Source organism: Portunus trituberculatus, chromosome 4 (assembly GCF_017591435.1).
Source record: "Portunus trituberculatus isolate SZX2019 chromosome 4, ASM1759143v1, whole genome shotgun sequence".
In the NCBI taxonomy this organism is placed as follows: Eukaryota; Metazoa; Arthropoda; class Malacostraca; order Decapoda; family Portunidae; genus Portunus; species Portunus trituberculatus.
In genome coordinates, this window is record NC_059258.1 from 4,502,571 (window position 1) to 4,522,570 (window position 20,000).

A 20,000-nucleotide genomic window follows, 5' to 3' on the forward strand; every position below is an offset into this window, starting at 1 on the left:
ACTACTACTACTACTACTACTACTACTACTACTACTACTACTATTACTACTACTACTACTACTACTACTACTACTACTACTACTACTACTACACATAGGATTAAGTGTACGAATATTACAGACAAGCCCAAATTATCTCATCCCGCTTAGGAATCGAACGCGGGCCTCTCAGTTGTGTGAGGAAGGTGTCAAGTCAACTGTCAGCATCCCTATAGATTTGGTCATTCGTCCTTGACGGCTGAGGCCGTTAGGGGTAGTTAGTGCCGTTATTTTTCATCAACCGTGGCATAGTGCTGCATCATTTTATGTCTGTCTGTCTATGATATATATAATGCATTACCAAATTTTCATCATATTGATTATCTTCTTGTGTATGTAGTATGTATGTATGTATGTATGCATGTACTCATGATAATAAAAACAAAATAATTGTGGTCAATGGTCAATACTCATTGATAACTGACTCAGTGATACCACTCTTTCTCTCTTTCTTCAGTTTCCGGCCGCGTGGGACTGCCGTCCCGGTAAGGTGTCAGTACCATTAACGTCTCGGTAGTCTCGGTACGCTCCTACTGGTACTGGTACTGAGTGTGCTGCGCGGCCAGTACCAGTACCGCCACTCGGTAGTCGGTACCGCGGTACCAGCAGCGCGTGCCACTGGCCCGCTGCTTCATTCCGCCGGCCGAGCCGCGGTAGCTCGGCGAGACGCTTCTGTACTGGTACGACTGAATGTGCCGGCATCATTTCCGGTACCTCTTGACGCTTGTACCGTCTAGCGTCTGTGCCGGGACTCTGCTGCTTCGTACCGCTAAGAATGAATAATGTGTCGGCACCACTCGGCGGATCGGTGGCCGGGACGGGTGGCGGTCTGGCGGACTGGCGTCTGGCGGTGCAGTAACACTGCAGTTGGCCGGCATTTTACCATTGCATTTCTACTTCTACTACTACTGCTGCTGCTGCTGCATACCACTCAATTCATACCATTACGAATTATTTTTTCATGTTAGTTTGCTATAATTTAGGTATTTCCCATCAGTTTTAAAAGGGAACAATATATTATGAAGACGGCCGTGTGTCTTTCATCTATATATTTATCTTATTTTTTTTTTTTACAAAAATATTTATGAAAGAGCTGTGTGATTTGCTTTATGTAGATAGAAATGATAAATGCTAGATATTTAAATTGGCAATTTCACACACACACACGTGTGTGTGTGTGTGTGTGTGTTTCGAGCATACGTAGTTTGAAAATTTGGAAGGGAAACTGAGCTCTTATCTAAGCCATAAACAGCCTCTAAATCACTGTATTTCACGCCACACGAGCAAGAAACATACTTCAAACACTTTTGAATATCCGTAGAAAGCACTATTACTCAGGCTTCTTTCTCTCTTTACCACTTTTGTTCCATTCTTCCATTCACAGTCTAACATGTTTCCTTACTCAGGCATATCTTTCCTTCTTGCCTTCACTCCACCCATTATTTTTTTCTTTGATATATTCATTCACTTTTTTTTATATTTTTCTGTCCATGTTTCGTTCCTTTTTGTATTATTATTTATCATTTTATTACTATCATATATTTTCCCAACATATCTCTTCAGAATTATTTGCATTAACTACTATTCCTCTCTCTCTTATTTAGCTATATCTTAATGTATAGTATGAACTTTCCTTCTATAACAGTACTGAGGGCATAACAATATCACAGCCTTTCCACACAAGGACACCATTCCACTATTTTGTTAAGTGTAGAAATAGTGTTAATTATTTCTATACAAGGCCATTATTTCACTATTTATGTATAAGTAGTACTAACTTTCTTATCATAGTACGTACTGGGAGCAGAACAAAAACACAGACGACTCAGAATGTTTAGTTTTATTACAAATAATCTTTGGGTTTGGGGGAAGACATGTGGTGGGGTGGTCTGCCTCTAGTCCTCTCACACACACACACACACACACACACACACACACCACCTGTAAGCCTCTACATTCTGTGATACTAATATGTAAAGTAAAGAAAAAACTGATATGGGAAGATCTTTCTAATTTCTAAGGTGGTGGTGGTGGTGGTGCATGTTGTTGTTTGTTGTTGTTGTTGTTGTTGGTGGTGGTGGTGGTGGTTTGGAATCTGTTTTAATAGCATGTGAAGTAAAAAGGAAAACTAATATGGATTTTTTTTTTTTTTTTTTTTTTCTTTGAGGCAGTGGTGGTGGTGGTGGTGGTGGTGAGGAGGAGGCACACCATTAACGAGACACCTGTGTGGGGCCAGCAATAACACACACACACACACACACACACACACACACACACACACACACACACACACACACACACACACACACACACACACAGGTGGGTATTTGGCACTGGATGACGCCACTCGTAACACTGTCGTAAAAGAACACTGGTGACTGACTGACTGACTGGTGACTGCCTGACTGACTGACTGACTGGTGAGTGGTACATGTGGTGGCTCTCTGTACATGACCTGTGTGGCCTTAACTAACTCTACACTACAGCAATGTACAAAAATATTATGAGTTGAATTAATACAGTATTGTATCCCTTGGTGTGTGTTTACTAATGATCTCAATGGAAAATGTGAAATAAGAAAGATAAATCAATATATAAGAACAATAATGACTATCAACAACAACAATAATAATAATAATAATAATAATAATAATAATAAAAATAATAATGATAATAATAAATAATAAGAGTAATTTCTAAGGGATACTTCAATGCCTAACAAATAACACAGCTAAAATTATTTGTTCGGAGAATTCCTGACACACACACACACACAGACATACACACACTAAAAAAAGACTATGAGCTAAACTGAGTCATATAAAAATACAAACATGCAAAAATACTCTCTCTCTCTCTCTCTCTCTCACACACACACACACACACCTGTAATAAGCACCAGCTTGCACACCTTACCTTAGCTTGGAGGTGTCACAGAAATAAAGCTTGCCTCCAATCTGCCTCACACTTGCACACACTATATACTTCTCTATCTTTTGGCTTCACGGCAAGAAATTTTGAGGACTGCAGCTCAGTATTTGTGACACAGATCCTCCATTATTTATTCATTTTTACTTTACTTTGGGGACTTGCACTTAAGTAGGTCTCTATTTTCATTGCCCTATGTCAGTATCTCTCTTCCTACATTAAAATAGAATAAAATAAATAAAAACCTACACCAAGCCAATTTAAATGAGGTGTTTAGGTGTTGTTCTGAAAGGTTGAGGTGGTGGTGGTGGTGGTGGTGGTGGTGATGCAGGTGCTGGAGGAGGGGGAGTCACTGTTACTGTTGTTGGTGTTGCTGCTGCTGTTGTTGTTGTTGTTCACCAAACTCAGGACGTCCGAGACCAAGATTCTGTGAGGAGATTCAATGTTAATGTTCATCTTTTGAGTTAGAGCATGTTAGAAATTCAAATTATGTTACAGTAAGTGAAACAAATACTGATGTGTGTATGTATGAGAGAGAGAGAGAGAGAGAGAGAGAGAGAGAGAGAGAGAGAGAGAGAGAGAGAGAGAGAGAGAGAGAGAGAGAGAGAGCTTACCTAGTGAGATGGTCTGGTCCAGAGGCCACACTATTTGGCCAGGGGTATGTGGCCAGCACCCAGTCCAGGGGGTCAGTCCATGACTGTGCCAGGCTGGGGGGGTGGGGGGCGGCACCATGCATGGTGGCCAGGAGGTGTGGCACCACCCGGCTGTTCCACACCTCCAGGAACCAGGCCTGTGTCTCCTCCTGGCCAAGGGGACAGTCCAACAGCAGGCCGGGCCCCAGGGCAGCATCGGCCCCACAGTGGCCAGCCAGCAGTGTGTTGAGGTGCAGCCACAGCCGTGCCAGCCACTCAGCCAGGTGGTGGGCGTCCGGCAGCCGCGTGTTGGCTGCTGCCTCTGCCGCTGCCACCCGCCGCCGCAGCACACGCCCCAACAGTCCACGCACTGGCTCCTGCTGCGGGGTGAGTGCCGCCCACCTGGAGACACAGCAGCAGTGTGAGGAGGAGGAGGAGGAGGAGGAGGAGGAGGAGGAGGAGGAGGAGGAGGAGGAGGAGGAGGAGGAGGAGGAGGAGGAGGAGGTCTGAATAAATGCAATGATAGGAAAAACAAGCAAAGGTTTACAAAAAAGAAAAAGATGGGAATATACAAACCTAACACACACACACTTTTTCCAACAACAAAAAACAACAAACGAAACACAAAAACAATAACAGCAAAATACACTCCACCACCACAATGAGATCCTCCACCTACTTGAAATTGCAGTGGATGTGGAGTCGTGTGGAGAGAGCGGTGGAGGGGCAGCAGGTGGCAATGATGGCTGGCCCTGAGTGGAGAGTGGAAGGCAGGTAACGTTTTAGGGTTTCCACTACTCCACCTGTTAAAAAAAAGAAAAAAGAAATAGAATACAACTAAATGGAGTAATATGGAGAGGTAGAGGTGGAATAAGTGGAGGGAAACCTTGAGGAAAAAGGTGGAAGAGACAGAGAGAGAGAGAGAGAGAGAGAGTGGTATCTGGAGGGAAAATTAAGGAGAAATGTGGAGGGAAAACAGGAGAGAGGGAAACAGTACAAAACACACAATAAAAGAAGAAAAAAGAGAAAAAAACTCATAAAAAAACATGAAAAATATAAACAATGAACAAAATCTTGGAAAAAAATATTAACAAGGAAAAGAAAATGGAGGAAAAATCTAAAACAAACACTCCTCTCTCACTCTACACTCTCTCACACTCACCCAACACTCCTCTCCTAAACTCCCTCATTCTCTTACACACCCAACGCTCCTCTCCCTCTCTCCCACACTCACCAGCAGCATGTAGGTCATCCAACACCAGTACAAGGGGGCTGGCCGGGCTGGGTGTGTGGCAGGGGTGGTGGTGGTGGTGGTGGTGGGGCCGAGGATGGAGGAGGTGGCCATCCCTCTCGGCCAAGTGTTTGCTAAAAGCTGACACAAATCCAGGCTGTTGTTTCCTGTCACTCTGAAGGGAAAAAGGGGAGGAAGTTAGTGTTTTGATGGGTTTGTGTTGCTTTCATGTCATCTGAAGGGAAAAAGGGGAAGGGAGAAGGGTACTTTTTTGTTTTTTGTGTTGTTCCCTGTTGCTCTGAAGGGAAAAGGAGGAATTAGTGTTTTGATGTGTTTGTGTTGGTTTCTTGTTACTTTGAAGGGGAAAGGGGGAAGGAAGTAGCTTTTGTGTTGCTTTCCTGACATTTTGAAGGGAAGGGAAGGGAAAGGAAGGAGAGGGAATTAGTGTTTTAATGGTTTTTGTGTTGCTTCCCATCACTCTGAAGGGGAAAGAAGGAAGTAGATTTTTGTGTTGATTTCCCATCATTCTGAAGGGAAGGAGAGGGAAGGGAAGGGAATTTGTATTGTTTTGACTGGGGTTGTGTTGCTTCCTATTGTCACTCTAAAGCAGTGGTTCCCAACCTGTGGAATACGCACCACTAAAGGTATATGAAGGCCTTCCAGGTGGTACATGAGTACTTTTGGGATCATATGCAATTTTTAGTTAAATTAAATAAATTCATTTCTCAGGAGAAAAAAAAAAAAAAAAAAGCCTTAAACAAGATAGTAACCTGGCATTGATCAGCTGGTGGAGAAGAAACAGATGCATCCCTCACTTTATAATTAACTGTGTTCCTTGTTTTTAGTTTATTTGTGTGTTTTACTTGTGAATAAATTGATATTTGCTGGAATGGAGTTTTTCTGGAACCAGGTGGTGTTATACGGGACCTTCAGGTGGCACTCGCTCAAGAAAAGTTTGGAAACCACTGCCCTGAAGGGAAAGGAATGGATACAAATGGTTTTTTTTTACAGTTCAAATCTACTTCTTGTTTCTCTAACTGGAATATAAATTAATGATTTGGTTACTTCTTATTATTTTCTACTCTCTATTGTTTTATTTCTCTCTCCTCTCTCTCTCTCTCTCTCTCTCACCTGAACACCTTAACTGCCTCCTCTGTCACATCATGGCCAGCGTTCACCACAAAGAACTTAGCCAGGGTGTGAGCCAGAGAGGTCTTGCCCACAGCAGGGGGTCCAGCCAGCACCAGGCGCCTGTGTTCCACTAGGAGGCCAGCCAGGTGTCTCAGGGAAGGTGCTGGGGTGAGGCTGGCTAGTGCTGATGATGAGACACTCCCCACTGCCTCCCCTTCTTTCTTGTGACTAGCATTCTGTTGGGGAGGATTGGAGATTGGTTACGCATCTGGGTGTTTTTAAGGGTGTTTTGGGTGTTAGGAAAGGGTATATTGTGTTTTTGGGTGAGTGTTGGTGTGTTTTAAGGGTGTTTTTGGTGTTGGAAAAGGGTATATATTTTTCTGGGTGTGTTTGGGTGTGCATGGCTGTGTGCTGGGAGTATTTTTGGAGTGTTTTTGGTATTAGGAAAGGGTATATTGTGTTTTATGGGGTGTTTGGGTTTGTTTAGGTGCATTGGGTGTGTGGTGGGTGTGTTTTAATAGGCATTTTTAGTGTTGTGTTTCTTGTGTGTGTTTGCATGTTTTTTGTGTGTATTTGGGTGTGTGTTGGGAGAGTGTAGTTGTGTGTGGGTGTTTTTGGGGTGAGTGTGGTTGTGTTTGAGGTGTGTCACAATCTTGTAAAAATATTTGGTACACACACACACACCTTCAGCCACACCAGCACAGCATCCACATCCCCCACACAGTATCCATAGGGCAGCAGCTCAGGCCGTGGCAGGGTAGGTCCACACACAACCTCCTCCACTTGGTAGCTGTCTAAGGCACTCGCATCCAGTCCCAGTGCTGACACAGGGTCAATAGAGTTGCCATAATCCTGTCAGGAGAGGTCAAAGGTCAGAGAGAAGTGAGGCTGTGAGTGTGTGAGTGTGTGTGTGTGTCTATTCTTGGTGTGTTTTGAGAGTGGTGAGTTTGTGAGTGTGTGTGTTTGTTGGTGTGTTTTAGAGAGGGTGTAGTGTGTGTTGGTGTGTGTAGATTGGGGTGTTTGAGTGTGTTGGTGTTTTTTTGTGTGTGTTTCAAGGTGTGTTCTAGGTATTTACAAAGGACAGAGTGTGTGTTGGTGTGTGTAGGTTTGTTTTCGGGTGTTTTGAGGTGTGTTCTGGGTGCTTAGAGAGAGTATGGTATATTTTTTGGGTGTTTGAGTGTGTTGGTGTGTTTTTCTTATGTTTTAGGTGTTTAGAAATCGTTTGCTCTCTCACCATGACTGTTTTTTTAAGGCCACATCACTACACCAGAAAAACTACAACACCGCAACACTCAAACACCAAAACAATGGAACACTACAACGCACCAAGACTGCAACACCACAACACCACAGCAACAAACCACAAGCCAACAGAGCAAAACCACACCACACCACGACTCCAACACCACAACACCACCCTCACACTACAAAAAACACAACACCAGAGCACCACCATAACACTGCAACACCTCAACAATAATACCAAAACAACACAACAGAACACAAACACACACATAAAAAAAAAAAAAAAAAAGAAAATCACAACACTGCAAAAAAACACACTACAACACCACTTACCTTCAGTGTATTCACCACCATAGTATCCAACTGTTGCCAAGTAGTTTTGCATCCCACGGTAATGTTGCCAATGTGTGTGAGGTGGGAGGGGTCCAGGTGGTGGGTTGGTGTGTGGGTGGTGGGGGAGGGTCTGGCCTGGCCCCCTAACACCACCACCACCTTCATCACATGCCCGTTCTCATGGGGGACTGAACTGCTTCCTGTTGGGGGTTGGAAGGGTTAATTGGGGTCTGTTTGGAAGGGTTATGGGTCTGTTTGGGTATGTTCTGATGCATTTTGGGATGTTTGGTCTTGTTTGTTTTTAGGGTGTGTTTAAAATTTGTTTGGGTGAGTTTGGGTCTGGGTTTGGGTGTGTATGGGTCTATTTAGGGTCTATTTGGGTGTGTTCTGATGTATTTTGGGGTGTTTGGTCTTGTTTGTTTTTAGGGTGTTTGAGTCTGTTTGGGTGTGGTGTGTTTGGGTAAGTTTAGATGAGTTTGATGTGTGTTTGAGATGTGTTGGGGTGAGTTTGGTGTGTCTGGGGTCTGTTTTGGTGAGTTTTGGTGTGTTTGGGTCTGTTTGAGTGTATATGGGGTCTGTTTAGGTGTGTTTGGGGTCTGTCTGAGTTTTAAGAATGGGTATCATCTTTTTTCTTTACTTTTTTCAGCTGGGAAATGTTGGGAATTACTTATTTTGGGTGGTAACTTTCTCTCTCTCTCTCTCTCTCTCTCTCTCTCTCTCTCTCTCTCTCTCTCTCTCTCTCTCTCTCTCTCTCTCTCTCTCTCTCTCTCTCTCTCTTTATTTACTTATCTCTCTCTTTTTCTCTGTTTATTTACTTATCCTTTCTCTCTATTCACTTATCTATCTCATTTCATCTCTCATATGAAAAACTCAACTTCTCAAACAATCTCTCTCTCTCTCTCTCTTACTATTGATGGGTGAAGGGGAGATGGCAAGGGAAGTGAGGGTGTGGGTGAGGGCTGGAAGGACCTGGTCGGCTGCTGTTCCCTTCTGTCCCTTCACCACACCCACCAGGCGTAGGTTCTCTTCCCGCAGTACCGCCACCTCAGCCTGTGAAGGAAAGGCGCTGGTTACTGACAGAAGGAGAGAAGGAAGGAAGAATGAAGGAAAGAGGGAGAAAGCAAGAGGTGTAATATTCTAAAACACTTCTCTTATCTCTCAAAAGGTCTATAGTTGAAGTTATACAGGTTTTTAAGGGTGTTTGAATGGTTCTAGAGAGGTAAGGTAAGGAAGGGAAGGAGGATAAAGGAAAGAGGAAGAAGGCAAGGGAAAAGTATAATATTCTAAAACACTTTTCTTATCTTTCAAAGGGTCTATAGTTGAAGTTACACAAGTTTATATTGGTGTTTTAATGGTTCTAGTGGCAGATTAACAAGATTTCTACACTATCAACAGGAAAAACAGTCTTGAGAGGCCAGCTAATCATCTCTGTGGCCTTTGAAAATAGTATTGAAGTTATTTAAGTATTTTTATGGTTCTAATGACAGATTGACAAGATTTCTATACCATTAACAGGAGGAACTCTTGAAAACCTGGCTTATCATCTTTGTGGCCTTTAAAGAGATATGATAAAGTTTCAATGGTTTTTAAGGATGTTTTTTCATGGCTCTAGTGACAAATTAAGAATATTTTCATATAATCAACAGGAGAAACAATCTTAAGAACCTGGCTAATCATCTCTGTGGCATTGAGAAACAGTCATAGCAGGAGAACAAAGGGTTTCTAAATACAACACACACACACACACCTGCAGTCTGCCAATGGTGTCGGCGTGCTCCTGTATCTGGTGTTGAGCCGAGAGAAGTTCCAGCCTGCAGTCGGTAAGTGTTCTCTCCTTCTCTGTCACCTCATCCCTAAGACGCCTCACCTCCTCCTCCTTGTCCTCCAGCGCACTCCTGTAATGTAGTAGTAGTAGTAGTAGTAGTAGTAGTAGAAGAGAAGGTTATGTACAAAATTTAAGACAGTGATAAACAACAAAATGCCTGAGCAACACCCAAACACCTACAAAAACACCAAATAAACACCTAAAAAAACACTCAAATACACCTCCAAACACCTAACAACACCCACAAACATCCAAACACAACAAGCAACACCTGACAAATACTCAGGCACACACAAAACACCACAAACATACCACAAACACCCAGATATGCTCAAAAGCACCCACAAAAACATCCAAAACACCTCTAAACACCCAAACTTATTTCTCAATCACCTATAAAAACTCAAACACACTCACACAAACACCTAAAACACTACCAAACATCCTAATAAACACCCAAAGACACACAAAATATCACCAATAAACACCCAAACACCCTTAAACCCTCACCTTTTAAGCAGAGTGTTCCTTCTTGCTGTACCGAGAAGCCCTGATGAGGAATGGGACTTGCGAGGGAGGGAGGCAGAGTACGGAGGAGGGGGCTGGTGTGATGGCTGGTGTAGGGGCTGATGTGGTGGTACAGGAGGGCTGGGAGGTGTCTGACGGCTGAATTAACGGTGTGGTGAAGGGGCAGGTCATTGAGGATGCTGTGTGACCTCTGACCTGGTGATGGTGGTGACCCGAGCTCGTTTTGTTGTTTGGTCAGCTTTCTTCCATGTCGTCCAAATGCTCGGCGAAATGAACTCCTTAGCTGTGGGTGGATGGAGGGGTGGGTGTGGGTGTGGGTGTAGGTGGATGTATGGGTGTGTGGGTGAGTGCATGTGTGTGTGTTTTCAGAAATTAATCTTGTATGCCTGTTTGTGTTGTTGTATTGTTTACATGTGTGTGGGTGTTTCTGTATATGTGTGTGTGTGTGTGTGTGTGTGTGTGTGTGTGTGTGTGTGTGTGTGTGTGTGTGTGTGTGTGTGTGTGTTTCAAATAGTTTTCATGTTTGTGTGTGTATTTGTACATTTATGTGTGTTCAAAACAGTCACATGTGTGTAGTGTGGATACATAGATAAGAATCCAAAAAAAAAAAAAAAAATCATAAAAAAAAAAAAAAAAAATAATAATAATAATAAATGAGAACAAAAATCTGATAAATTTCACACAGGCAAAACAACGAAAAGAATAAAAAAAACCCACACCATTCTTTAGTGTCTATGTTATGTTATGTTATGTTATGTGTCATGCTTTTCTCTATCTATGTTATGTTGAAAAGTATTAGTGTCCAGTATATATATAAGAGCTTAGTGTGTATTATGCAGTGTATGTTACAATGTGTGGTGTAGTATGCAAGTGTTTGAGTGTGTTGGAAAGTGTTAGTGTTTAGTATAGGAGTGTTAGGTTTGTGTAGAGTTGTTATTCACACTTATCCATCAATTGTGAGTGTTTTAGTGTGTTATGGTTGTGTTCATCTGTGTCGTGCCAGCATGAACACTCCACACTGGACACTGGGCATCAATACACACTGTGGCAGACAACATTGTGAACCACGTAAATACAAGTAAAGATACTATGAATAAACAAATAAATAAATAGATAGGTAAATGAACAAATGAACAAATAAAAAATAAATAATGAACTTAAAAGTGAAACAAAATAAAGAGATACAGAAAATATATACTAATACCAGAAATTATTGTATATTAAAAAAATTTAGATTATCGAAAACAAAATCAAAATAAATAAATAAAAATAAAACAAAATTATCTTGATATATGAGGTTCCTTGCATCATCTAAGAAAAATAAAGTCTTAATAATGATAATAAGTGACATTGCCATTAATTGTTATGTACTGGTTCAATTTGTCTATCTTCTTCTAATGTCACAAGAAAAAGATGATGAAGTTAATGATAATGATGAGATGATGATGATGATGATGATGATGATGACAGTGATGGTGACTAATGATACCAATGTCGTGATGGTGTAGTAATGTTGGTAACAATGATGAAAATAGTGACAAAAATGATGAAAACAGTAACCATTAGAAAGGATATTAGTAATGCCAATTATAAAACTACTTATCAAATCCATATTAAGATCTGTCTTCTGAAACACTCTACTCTCTCACCACAACTGTTTTCCAAGGCCACAGAGACGACTTGCCAGGTTCTCAAAACTATTTCTCCTATTAATGACAGAAATCTTGTTAAATTGTCACTACAACCATAACAACACTCTTGAAAACCCATGTCACTTCATCATGGCTATTTTCAAAGGTCACAAAGATGATTACACATGTTCTAAGACTGTTTCTCCTATTAATTACAGAAGTCTTGTTAAACTCTCACTAGAACTATAAAAATGCCCTTGAAATACCCATGTCACTTCATCAAGACTATTTTCAAAAGCCACATAGATGACAAGCCAGATTCTCAAGATTGTTTCTCCTATCAATAACACAGAAAACTTGATAAACTGTCACTAGAACTATAAAAACACTCTTGAAAACTTGTTAAACTGTCACTAGAACTATAAAGACACCCTTCAAAACCCATCAACACTACTTTCAAGACTGTTTCTCCTGTCAATAATGTACAAATCTTGTTAATACATCAATAAAACCAGAAAAACACCCTTAAAAACTCATGTCACTTTAACTAGAGCCTTTCAAAAGTAAGGATGAGGTGCAGAAGTATCCCAGAATAAGATCTTAATAACAACTGATGATGATGATGATGATGATGGTGGTGGTGGTGATGGTGGTGGTAAGTGCAGGGTAAGAGTACCATTATAGAGGCATTAAGGGTGATAGGGGTGTGTGGAGGGTTAGGAGATTAGCCCTTACAGCTGCGGGAGTTAACTGCTGTGGCTGACTATTAATTAGGGGTCACTGGGGAGGGTCAAGGGCATTTAAGGGGTCATTTAGGGTCATTTAAGGGCATCTGGCAAGGCTTTATAAGGGTGTTTAGTAGTTAGGCTCTTTATTATCAGTTATTTACTTATTTGTTTATTTCTTTTCTATTTTTCTTTTATTTCCTCATTTTTCTTTCTTTAAATGGCTTAATAATCAAGTTTTTCATTATTTATTTATTTTGAGTAGTTAAGCTTTTTCTTTTATCATCTTTTTACTTATTTGTCTATTTCTTTCTTTTTCTGTATTTTCTTTTATTTTCTCATTTTTCTTTCTTTAAATGGCTTAGTAATTAAGTTTTTCATTATTTATTTATTTTGAGTAGTTAAGCTTTTTCTTTTATCATCTTTTTACTTATTTGTCTATTTCTTTCCTTTTTCTTTGTATTTTTCTTTTATTTTCTCATTTTTCCTGGCTTAAATGGCTTAGTAATCGGGTTTTGATAGTTCATTGATTTATTTGTTGTAGTTAAGCTTTTTCTATTATCATCTTTTTACTTATTTATCAACTTTTTCCTTTTTCTTTGTAATTTTCTTTTATTTCTTTTTTCCTGCTTTAAATGGCTTAATAATTGAGGTTTTATTATAATTTATTCATCTTTTAATTAAGTTAGCTTTTTTTCTATTCTTTTCCTTCATTTTTTTTCCTCCAGTCTAATATTCATAACCTCATTTACCTTTATACCATCAATTTGTCTTCTTTTGTGTTTCATATTACTCAACATTAATTAAAACTCCCTTCCTTTAACTAAAAAAATAACACCTTATATTTTTCCTTCACTAATACAATTTCAAAAAAACTACCAAATTTTACATCACATTTCAAAACTTACTTGGAGATGCTAAAGAGAAGAATTAATGTAGCAACAAGTCTTAATTTCATAATGTCTGTATTTCTTTGGGCAGGGAATGGGATAGACAAAAGGTACAATAATCAATGAGTAAAGGTATGAAGGTGCACAGATAAAGGTTCTATTTCCATTGCTTTCTTTTGTATTTTTTGTATTAAGTTCAGGTGAGGTGGAATATTGTGATTATTTTCTTACCTGAGTGGAAGTTAGGTGAGCTACTTAGAGAGAGAGAGAGAGAGAGAGAGAGAGAGAGAGAGAGAGAGAGAGAGAGAGAGAGAGAGAGAGAGAGAGAGAGAGAGAGAGAGAGAGAGATATGGTGTTGTATTAGTTATATTAAAACAAGATACAAAGTTAGTGTATTATTCTAAGTGTATTAGAGTATATTAAACTATCTTACACTGTATTTACACACACATACAAACACACGCACACACACACACTTAAATATATACACACAAAACACCATTACAAAATCTTCTGAACCAAAACAAACACTCGCACACACACACAAACAAAAGCTTTACACCATTTTAAGCTGCAGTCTTACCCAGCTTCTCTTTTTAAGCTTAGCCTGGCCTTGGGAAGCATTAAGAGTGTCCGGGGATGTGTGGTTATGGTGAGCGTTGCAGTGAGGCATGAGTGAGGGGGTGAGGGGGTGGGAGCCCAGAGAGGCGTATGAGGAGAGGGAGGTGGCACTGACAGTGGATGTGACGCTGGAAACACTGTCGCAGGAGAGTTGTCGCTCCAGACTGATGTAACCTGTGGACAGAGAGAGAGAGAGATAGGGATGGGTGGGTGGGTGTCAATGTGTTTACCTAGTTGTATATTACAGGGATCAAGTGGGGCTTAAAGTGACCTGTCTCCATATCTACTTTTATCTAACTTTTCTTTCGACTTGTGCACACTTTCTGCTGCTACAATCTCTTCCCTCAAGCCGTTCCAGATGTCCACCGTCCTATGTGAAGAACTAAACTTTTTAATGTCCCTCAAACACTGACTTTTCATGATCTTCTTGTACTGTCCTCTTGTTTGTCAATCTCCATCCTCCATCAGTGATACCAGGTCTTGGCTATCTGTGTGTGTGTGCATGTGTGTCTTTACCTAGTTATGTGTGTGTGTATGTGTGTGTTTATCTAGTTACGTGTGGTTGCATGGCTTATAAACCCATATCACATCACCTAACTATTTTCAAAGACCACAAAGATGACTGGCCACATTCTTAAGACTGCCTCTGCTAATCTGCCACTAGAACCACAAAAACACCCTTGAACACCCACATCACTTCAACTTGACCCTTTGGAAACAAGTCGAGGTTTGACGGAGAATCAGAACAAGGACTAGAGGAAATACATCAGCACAATTTAACACAAGCCAGCACAAGTCAGCACCTCACCTGAACTGACAGACTGACACACTGCTGAACTCTGCTGCCTCAATACTGCTGCTGTCTTCCTGATCTCAGCTGCCTCTGTCTCCTGAGATCAGCATAGAGAGAGGAGGAGGGAGACAAAAAGAGGAAGGAAATGAGAGGAAGAGAAGGGAGAAAAGATGAGGAAGAGGAAGATATGAGGAGGTAAAGAAGAGAAGGAAAGAGATGAGAAGATGAGGAGGAAACAAGAGGAGGGAAATGGGAGGAGGAGGAGGAGGAGGAGAAATCAGAGAAGTAGTAGGTAGACAAGAGGATGGGGAGGAAAGAGAAAGAGAAGGAAATGAAGAGAACAGCAAGAGAGGAAAAGATAAAACAAAAAAATAATGAGAAGAGAAAAGAGATAAAGGAAAAGAAGATAGAATAAAAGAATGATAAATTGAAGAAGAGGACATGAAGGTAAAGAGAAGATATATGGAGAAGGAAAGGAAATAAAGAGGAAAGAGAGGAATGATGAAATACAAAAAAGATGGTGAGAAAAGTGAGAAAGGAAGGATGAGACAGAAAATGAAAATATAATGCATAGGATAAATAAGCAAATAAACAAGAGAATGAAAAGAAAAAAAAAAAAGGAAAGAAATACAAGTTTTTAAGATAATCAATGTATAGGATGAAGTAAAGGAAGGACAGGATAGAGAATGAGAAAGATAAGCAAATGAACAAAAGAAAGAAAAGGAATAGGAAAAAAAAAAGGAACGAAATTTGAGTTTTTTAAGATAATCAATGTATAAATTTGACTTTAGAAAATAGTTTTGGATAATTCACATCTAAACAAAATAAACAAAGGCAGAAGTTAGAATAAAAACAATTGAAAAACTTACAAGGACACAAAAATAATGAAAAAAATGTACCAGTAAATTAATTGAAGCGTAAAAATAATGTAGATGATTGTAGAAATATATGGATGATTGTAAAGTAGATGATTGTAGACAGAAAAAAACCTAAAAAAATGTAGGTAACTGTAGAAAGACTAAAAAATAATGTAGGTGACTGTAGAAAGAGAGAAAAATAAATAAAAAATAAATAAATAAAAAGCTTACAAAAATGTGCGACGAGAAAAAAATAAGTAAGAAATAAAAGAAAATAATAAAAAAAGGGAAAAACAAATATTGCAATATCTTATAGAATACAAAAGAGTAAAGAGCGACTTCATAACAATGCACATTTACGACAAACTGCATCATAAGGTGTGTACTTGATGGTAGGGAGGTTTGTGTTGCAGTGAAGGGGGTGAGATGAGAAGGAAGGGTGTTGCATGGTGTGCTTAGGTGAAGAAATGGTGTTGCAAGGAGAGGAAAGGCGTTAAATAAGGTGTTGATGAGTATTTAGGTGAGGAAATAGTGGGATATGGTGTTGCAGTGAAAGAAAAGGGTTAAATGTGGTGTTGTAGTGTGTTGAGGTCAGGAAATAGTGAGGTATGGTGTTGGAGAGATAGAAAAAGGGTTAAATGTGGTGTTGCAGTGAGAGGAGGGTGAGAAGATGGTTTTTATAAGGTGTTGCAGGGTGTTTTTAGGTCAAGAAGGGATTTAAATGGTGTTGTAGGGAGAGGAAAGGAATTAAATATGATGTTGCAGGGTGTGTTTAAGTCAGGAAGGGGGTTTAAATGGTGTTGCAGTGAGAGGAAAGGGGTTAAATATGGTGTTGCAGGGTGTTGAGGTCAGGAAATGGTAATGTACAATGTTGCAATGAAAAGAAAGGAATTAAATATGGTGTTGCAAGGTGTTTTTAGGTCAGGAAAGGTGAGGTATGGTGTTGAGGTGTGTTTTAGATGAGGAAGAGGTAAAATATGGTGATGTAGAAAGGAATAAAGTATGATGTTGCAGTGAAGATGATGAGATATGGTGTTGCAGTGAGGAAGGTGTTGAGATATGGTGTTGCAGTGAGGAAGGTGTTAAATGGTGTTGCAGTGAAAGGAATAAAAATTGTGTTGCAGTGAAGAATGGGTGACACAGTGTTGCAGAGAGGAAGGGGTGTAGTAGTGTTCCATGGTGTAGCGAGTGACACACCTTGAGGTCGGGTGATGATGCCAGCCTCTCTAAAGTGGTGGTGACACTGTTCATGGTCTGCTCTAGGGCTGTCACCACACTGGCCTGTCAACACCACCATTAAGTTCACCATTAGTAACTGGATCACCAAACACTGCCATTACTAACACAGTAATATAATAACTAATGTCAAAATACACCATTAGTTTTACTTTGAATAATTCCTTTGTGTATCTTTTATATATACATTTTTATCACCCTTGACCAGTTAAATAGTCTGAAAAATAAATAAATAAAAGATAAAAACAAAAGCAGGTAAATTTTTGGCCAGTTTTTCTGTATTGAAAAAGAATAAAAATAACTAATGCAATAATCAACGAAATACAATAAAATATGATTAACAAATAAAATACACAGTTATTATGAAAGAAAAGCCACTGTAACATTAATCTTCTTCTCAGCTTCAATTACCGAAACGTGTGTGTGTGTGTGTGTGTGTAATTCAACCGTCCTCAGAATCACATGTTGGGCCTCGTGACCGCCAGCTACTCTCTTTTCACACACACACACACACACACACACACACTATGAATGACAGTATTTACACGTGCGTACAGACACACACAAAGAGTCACACATGTACAACACTAAAGCAAAATAAACCAACATGTACACACAGACACAACCCATATGAACACGTGCATACGACGCAATCACGCACAATCACACAAGTATACACATAAACAAGCCCACACGTGCACAGATACTGACACACTTTACACGCACACACACACAGACTGACACACACACACACACACACACACACATAGTTACCTGTGAGAAGGCTGGACATGACCGGTATCTAGAGCGCCGAGTGGCCACTTCCCACCACGGCAGCTGAGGACGATCACGGCGGGACACAGCAGGCGTTCCTCCCTCTCCTCTCTCCTCCCACAGCGGCTCCATGGTCCAGCCACGCCCTCCCCCTGGCCCGCAGCATCCATGGGAGCACTGGGAGGCTGTAGAGGTGTCCTGGGTTACCGTAGGAGAGCTGTAGGACCGCCCTCTCTTCCCGCCAGCTCGTATTGTCGCAAATCCGTCATGAACAGCGCGTCCTGAGGAGGTGACGCCACAACACGACGTTAGTACTCCATTGTCAGCGCCTCCTCCCATGGCTCAGCTGAGAGTGGTGTGTGTGTGGGGCGTGTGGTGTGTGAGGGGCGTCGCCGCGGGGATACAGAGGGCGTGGGAGGAGCGAAGGTGACTCAGGATAGAAGGAGGAGCAGAGAAAGAAAAATTATCACGTCAGTTTTGGTTTTACTTTCATCCCTGTGGCTTCCCTCTGGCTATTCCGTGCCCCGGGGTGTCTGTATGTCTGTGTGTATGTGCGTACGTGGTGTGTGAACCTTTACTTGACTTCCTGCCCCGTGTACGCATGTGTGTGTGTGAGAGAGAGAGAGAGAGAGAGAGAGAGAGAGAGGAAGGAGAGGGTTAGGCACCATCTGTTTGCCGCCACTCGCTTCTATCACCAAATACTGCCTAGCCTTCCCCGTCAGGCCGTCACAGAGCCTTCCACAGGGCAAAGATGAGGCGGCGTGGTGCAGGGCGTGTGTCCGGCGCTGATTGACGGGCATGGAGTGGGGTGGGAAAAAGGGTAGAAGGTAGGTAGGTAGGTAGGAAGTCTCTCTCTCTCTCTCTCTCTCTCTCTCTCTCTCTCTCCATTAGTTGCGTTTTAGTGATGACAACACCGTTTCAAATTTAACTGACTGGGTCTCTCTCTCTCTCTCTCTCTCTCTCTCTCTCTCTCTCTGGTAATCTGGAACATGGTATGTGTGGTGTGTGATCAGAATTTTGATGTAATACTCTCTCTCTCTCTCTCTCTCTCTCTCTCTCTCTCACCGTTCGCCAGATGATGACCACCACCACCACCACCATTAACAATAGGTATTACAGGCGTTTTCAAGTTACCTCCTCCTCCTCCTCCTCCAATATTACTAAAACAATAGCCATTTTTATTAAAGTTCTTGAAGTATCCATTCTTCAGGTTATTATTGTTGTTGTTGTTGTGATTGTGGTTGTTGTTATTGAGGTTGTTGGCGGTGATGGTGGTGGTGGTGGCGGGGATCTGAGGCAGCCGGCGACCGCGAGGGATGGTGATGAAGCCGAGGTCAGACATGGCAAGCTGGGTCACGCCTCACCACGCCTGCTGGGAGAGGTCAAGAGAGGTGAAGTTAGGTACAATTAGGTCAACTGTTAATAATGGTAGTGATAACTGTAACACCTAATAATAAAGAGTAATAATAATAATAATAATAATAATAATAATGATAGTAATGTAATGTTTTTTCTTTCATGTTTCGTTCTTTTCTTATTCCTCTTCCTCCTCTTCCTATTACTATTTTTGTGACATCTTCTTCCTCTTCGTCTTCCTCCTCTCTTTTTTTCTCAAACTCTTCCTCTTACACTTTTTCTTCTTTCTTCTCTTCCTAGTACATACCATTCTTATTACTTCTCCTCCACCTCCACCTCCTCCTCCTCCTCCTCTTTTTGCTCATCTTCCTCTACCACTTTTTCCTCCTCCTCTCCATCTTCCTCTCTTCTTTTTTCCTCTCCATTTTTTTTCTGTTCTTTCTTATTAACGAAAACAATAACAAAGAAACAACAACAACAATACACACACACACACACAAATCTGTTACGCAATAAAGTAATAAAGAAACGCAAACCAAACAAACAGGTGTGTGTGTGTGTGTGTGTGTGTGTGTGTGTGTGTGTGTGTGTGTGTGTGTGTGTGTGTGTGAGGATGTGAGTGCCAGATGTGCGTGAGGTGATAGTGTTATCTCCTCCTCCTCCTCCTCCTCCTCCTCCTCTTCCTATCAAAAATAGCCTCGTAAGGTCCAACAAGTCTGCTTCCTCCTCCTCCTCCTCCTCCTCCTCTCCTTTGTCATCTCTTCTTCCTCCTCCTCTTCCTTCTCCTGCTCTTCTTTTGTAGTTGATTGTTCATTTAATTGAGTGTGTGTGTGTGTGTGTGTGTGTGTGTGTGTGTGTGTGTGTGTGTGTGTGTGTGTGTGTGTGTGTCCTTCAATTCTGTCATGGGAGATTACCAGGTAAAATCCAGCAGCTCCTCCCAATGCACGCACACGTACATGCACATACACGCACGCACGCACACACACACACACACACTGAACAGAACAAGGAAATTAACTATATTTAGAAGAAAAAAGGAGGAGGAGGAGGAGGAGGAGGAGGAGGAGGAGGAGGAGGAGGAGGAGGAGGAGGAGGAGGAGGAGGAGGAGAAGAAGAAGAAGAAGAAGAAGAAGAAGAAGAAGAAGAAAGAAAAGGAACACGCAAATAGAAAATCTCTCTCTCTCTCTCTCTCTCTCTCTCACACACACACACACACACACCTGCT

General features: G+C 41.1%; 1 protein-coding gene across 1 annotated transcript in view; it reads right to left on the reverse strand.

Annotated features, from left to right (window-relative positions):
- Positions 1 to 1,864: 1,864 nt before the first annotated feature.
- Positions 1,865 to 20,000, reverse strand: part of LOC123511114 (neuron navigator 2-like) — a 38,085-nt gene continuing 19,949 nt past the window's right edge. The window contains 17 exon segments of the mRNA XM_045266737.1: positions 1,865 to 3,394; positions 3,582 to 4,001; positions 4,279 to 4,402; positions 4,834 to 4,894; positions 4,897 to 5,005; positions 5,962 to 6,197; positions 6,646 to 6,813; positions 7,540 to 7,739; positions 8,448 to 8,589; positions 9,287 to 9,434; positions 9,875 to 9,966; positions 10,014 to 10,175; positions 13,722 to 13,933; positions 14,568 to 14,649; positions 16,607 to 16,690; positions 17,420 to 17,700; positions 18,485 to 18,791. Of these exon segments, the coding sequence (XP_045122672.1) occupies positions 3,241 to 3,394; positions 3,582 to 4,001; positions 4,279 to 4,402; positions 4,834 to 4,894; positions 4,897 to 5,005; positions 5,962 to 6,197; positions 6,646 to 6,813; positions 7,540 to 7,739; positions 8,448 to 8,589; positions 9,287 to 9,434; positions 9,875 to 9,966; positions 10,014 to 10,175; positions 13,722 to 13,933; positions 14,568 to 14,649; positions 16,607 to 16,690; positions 17,420 to 17,700; positions 18,485 to 18,761 (2,952 nt within the window). The 5' untranslated portion in view covers positions 18,762 to 18,791 and the 3' untranslated portion in view covers positions 1,865 to 3,240.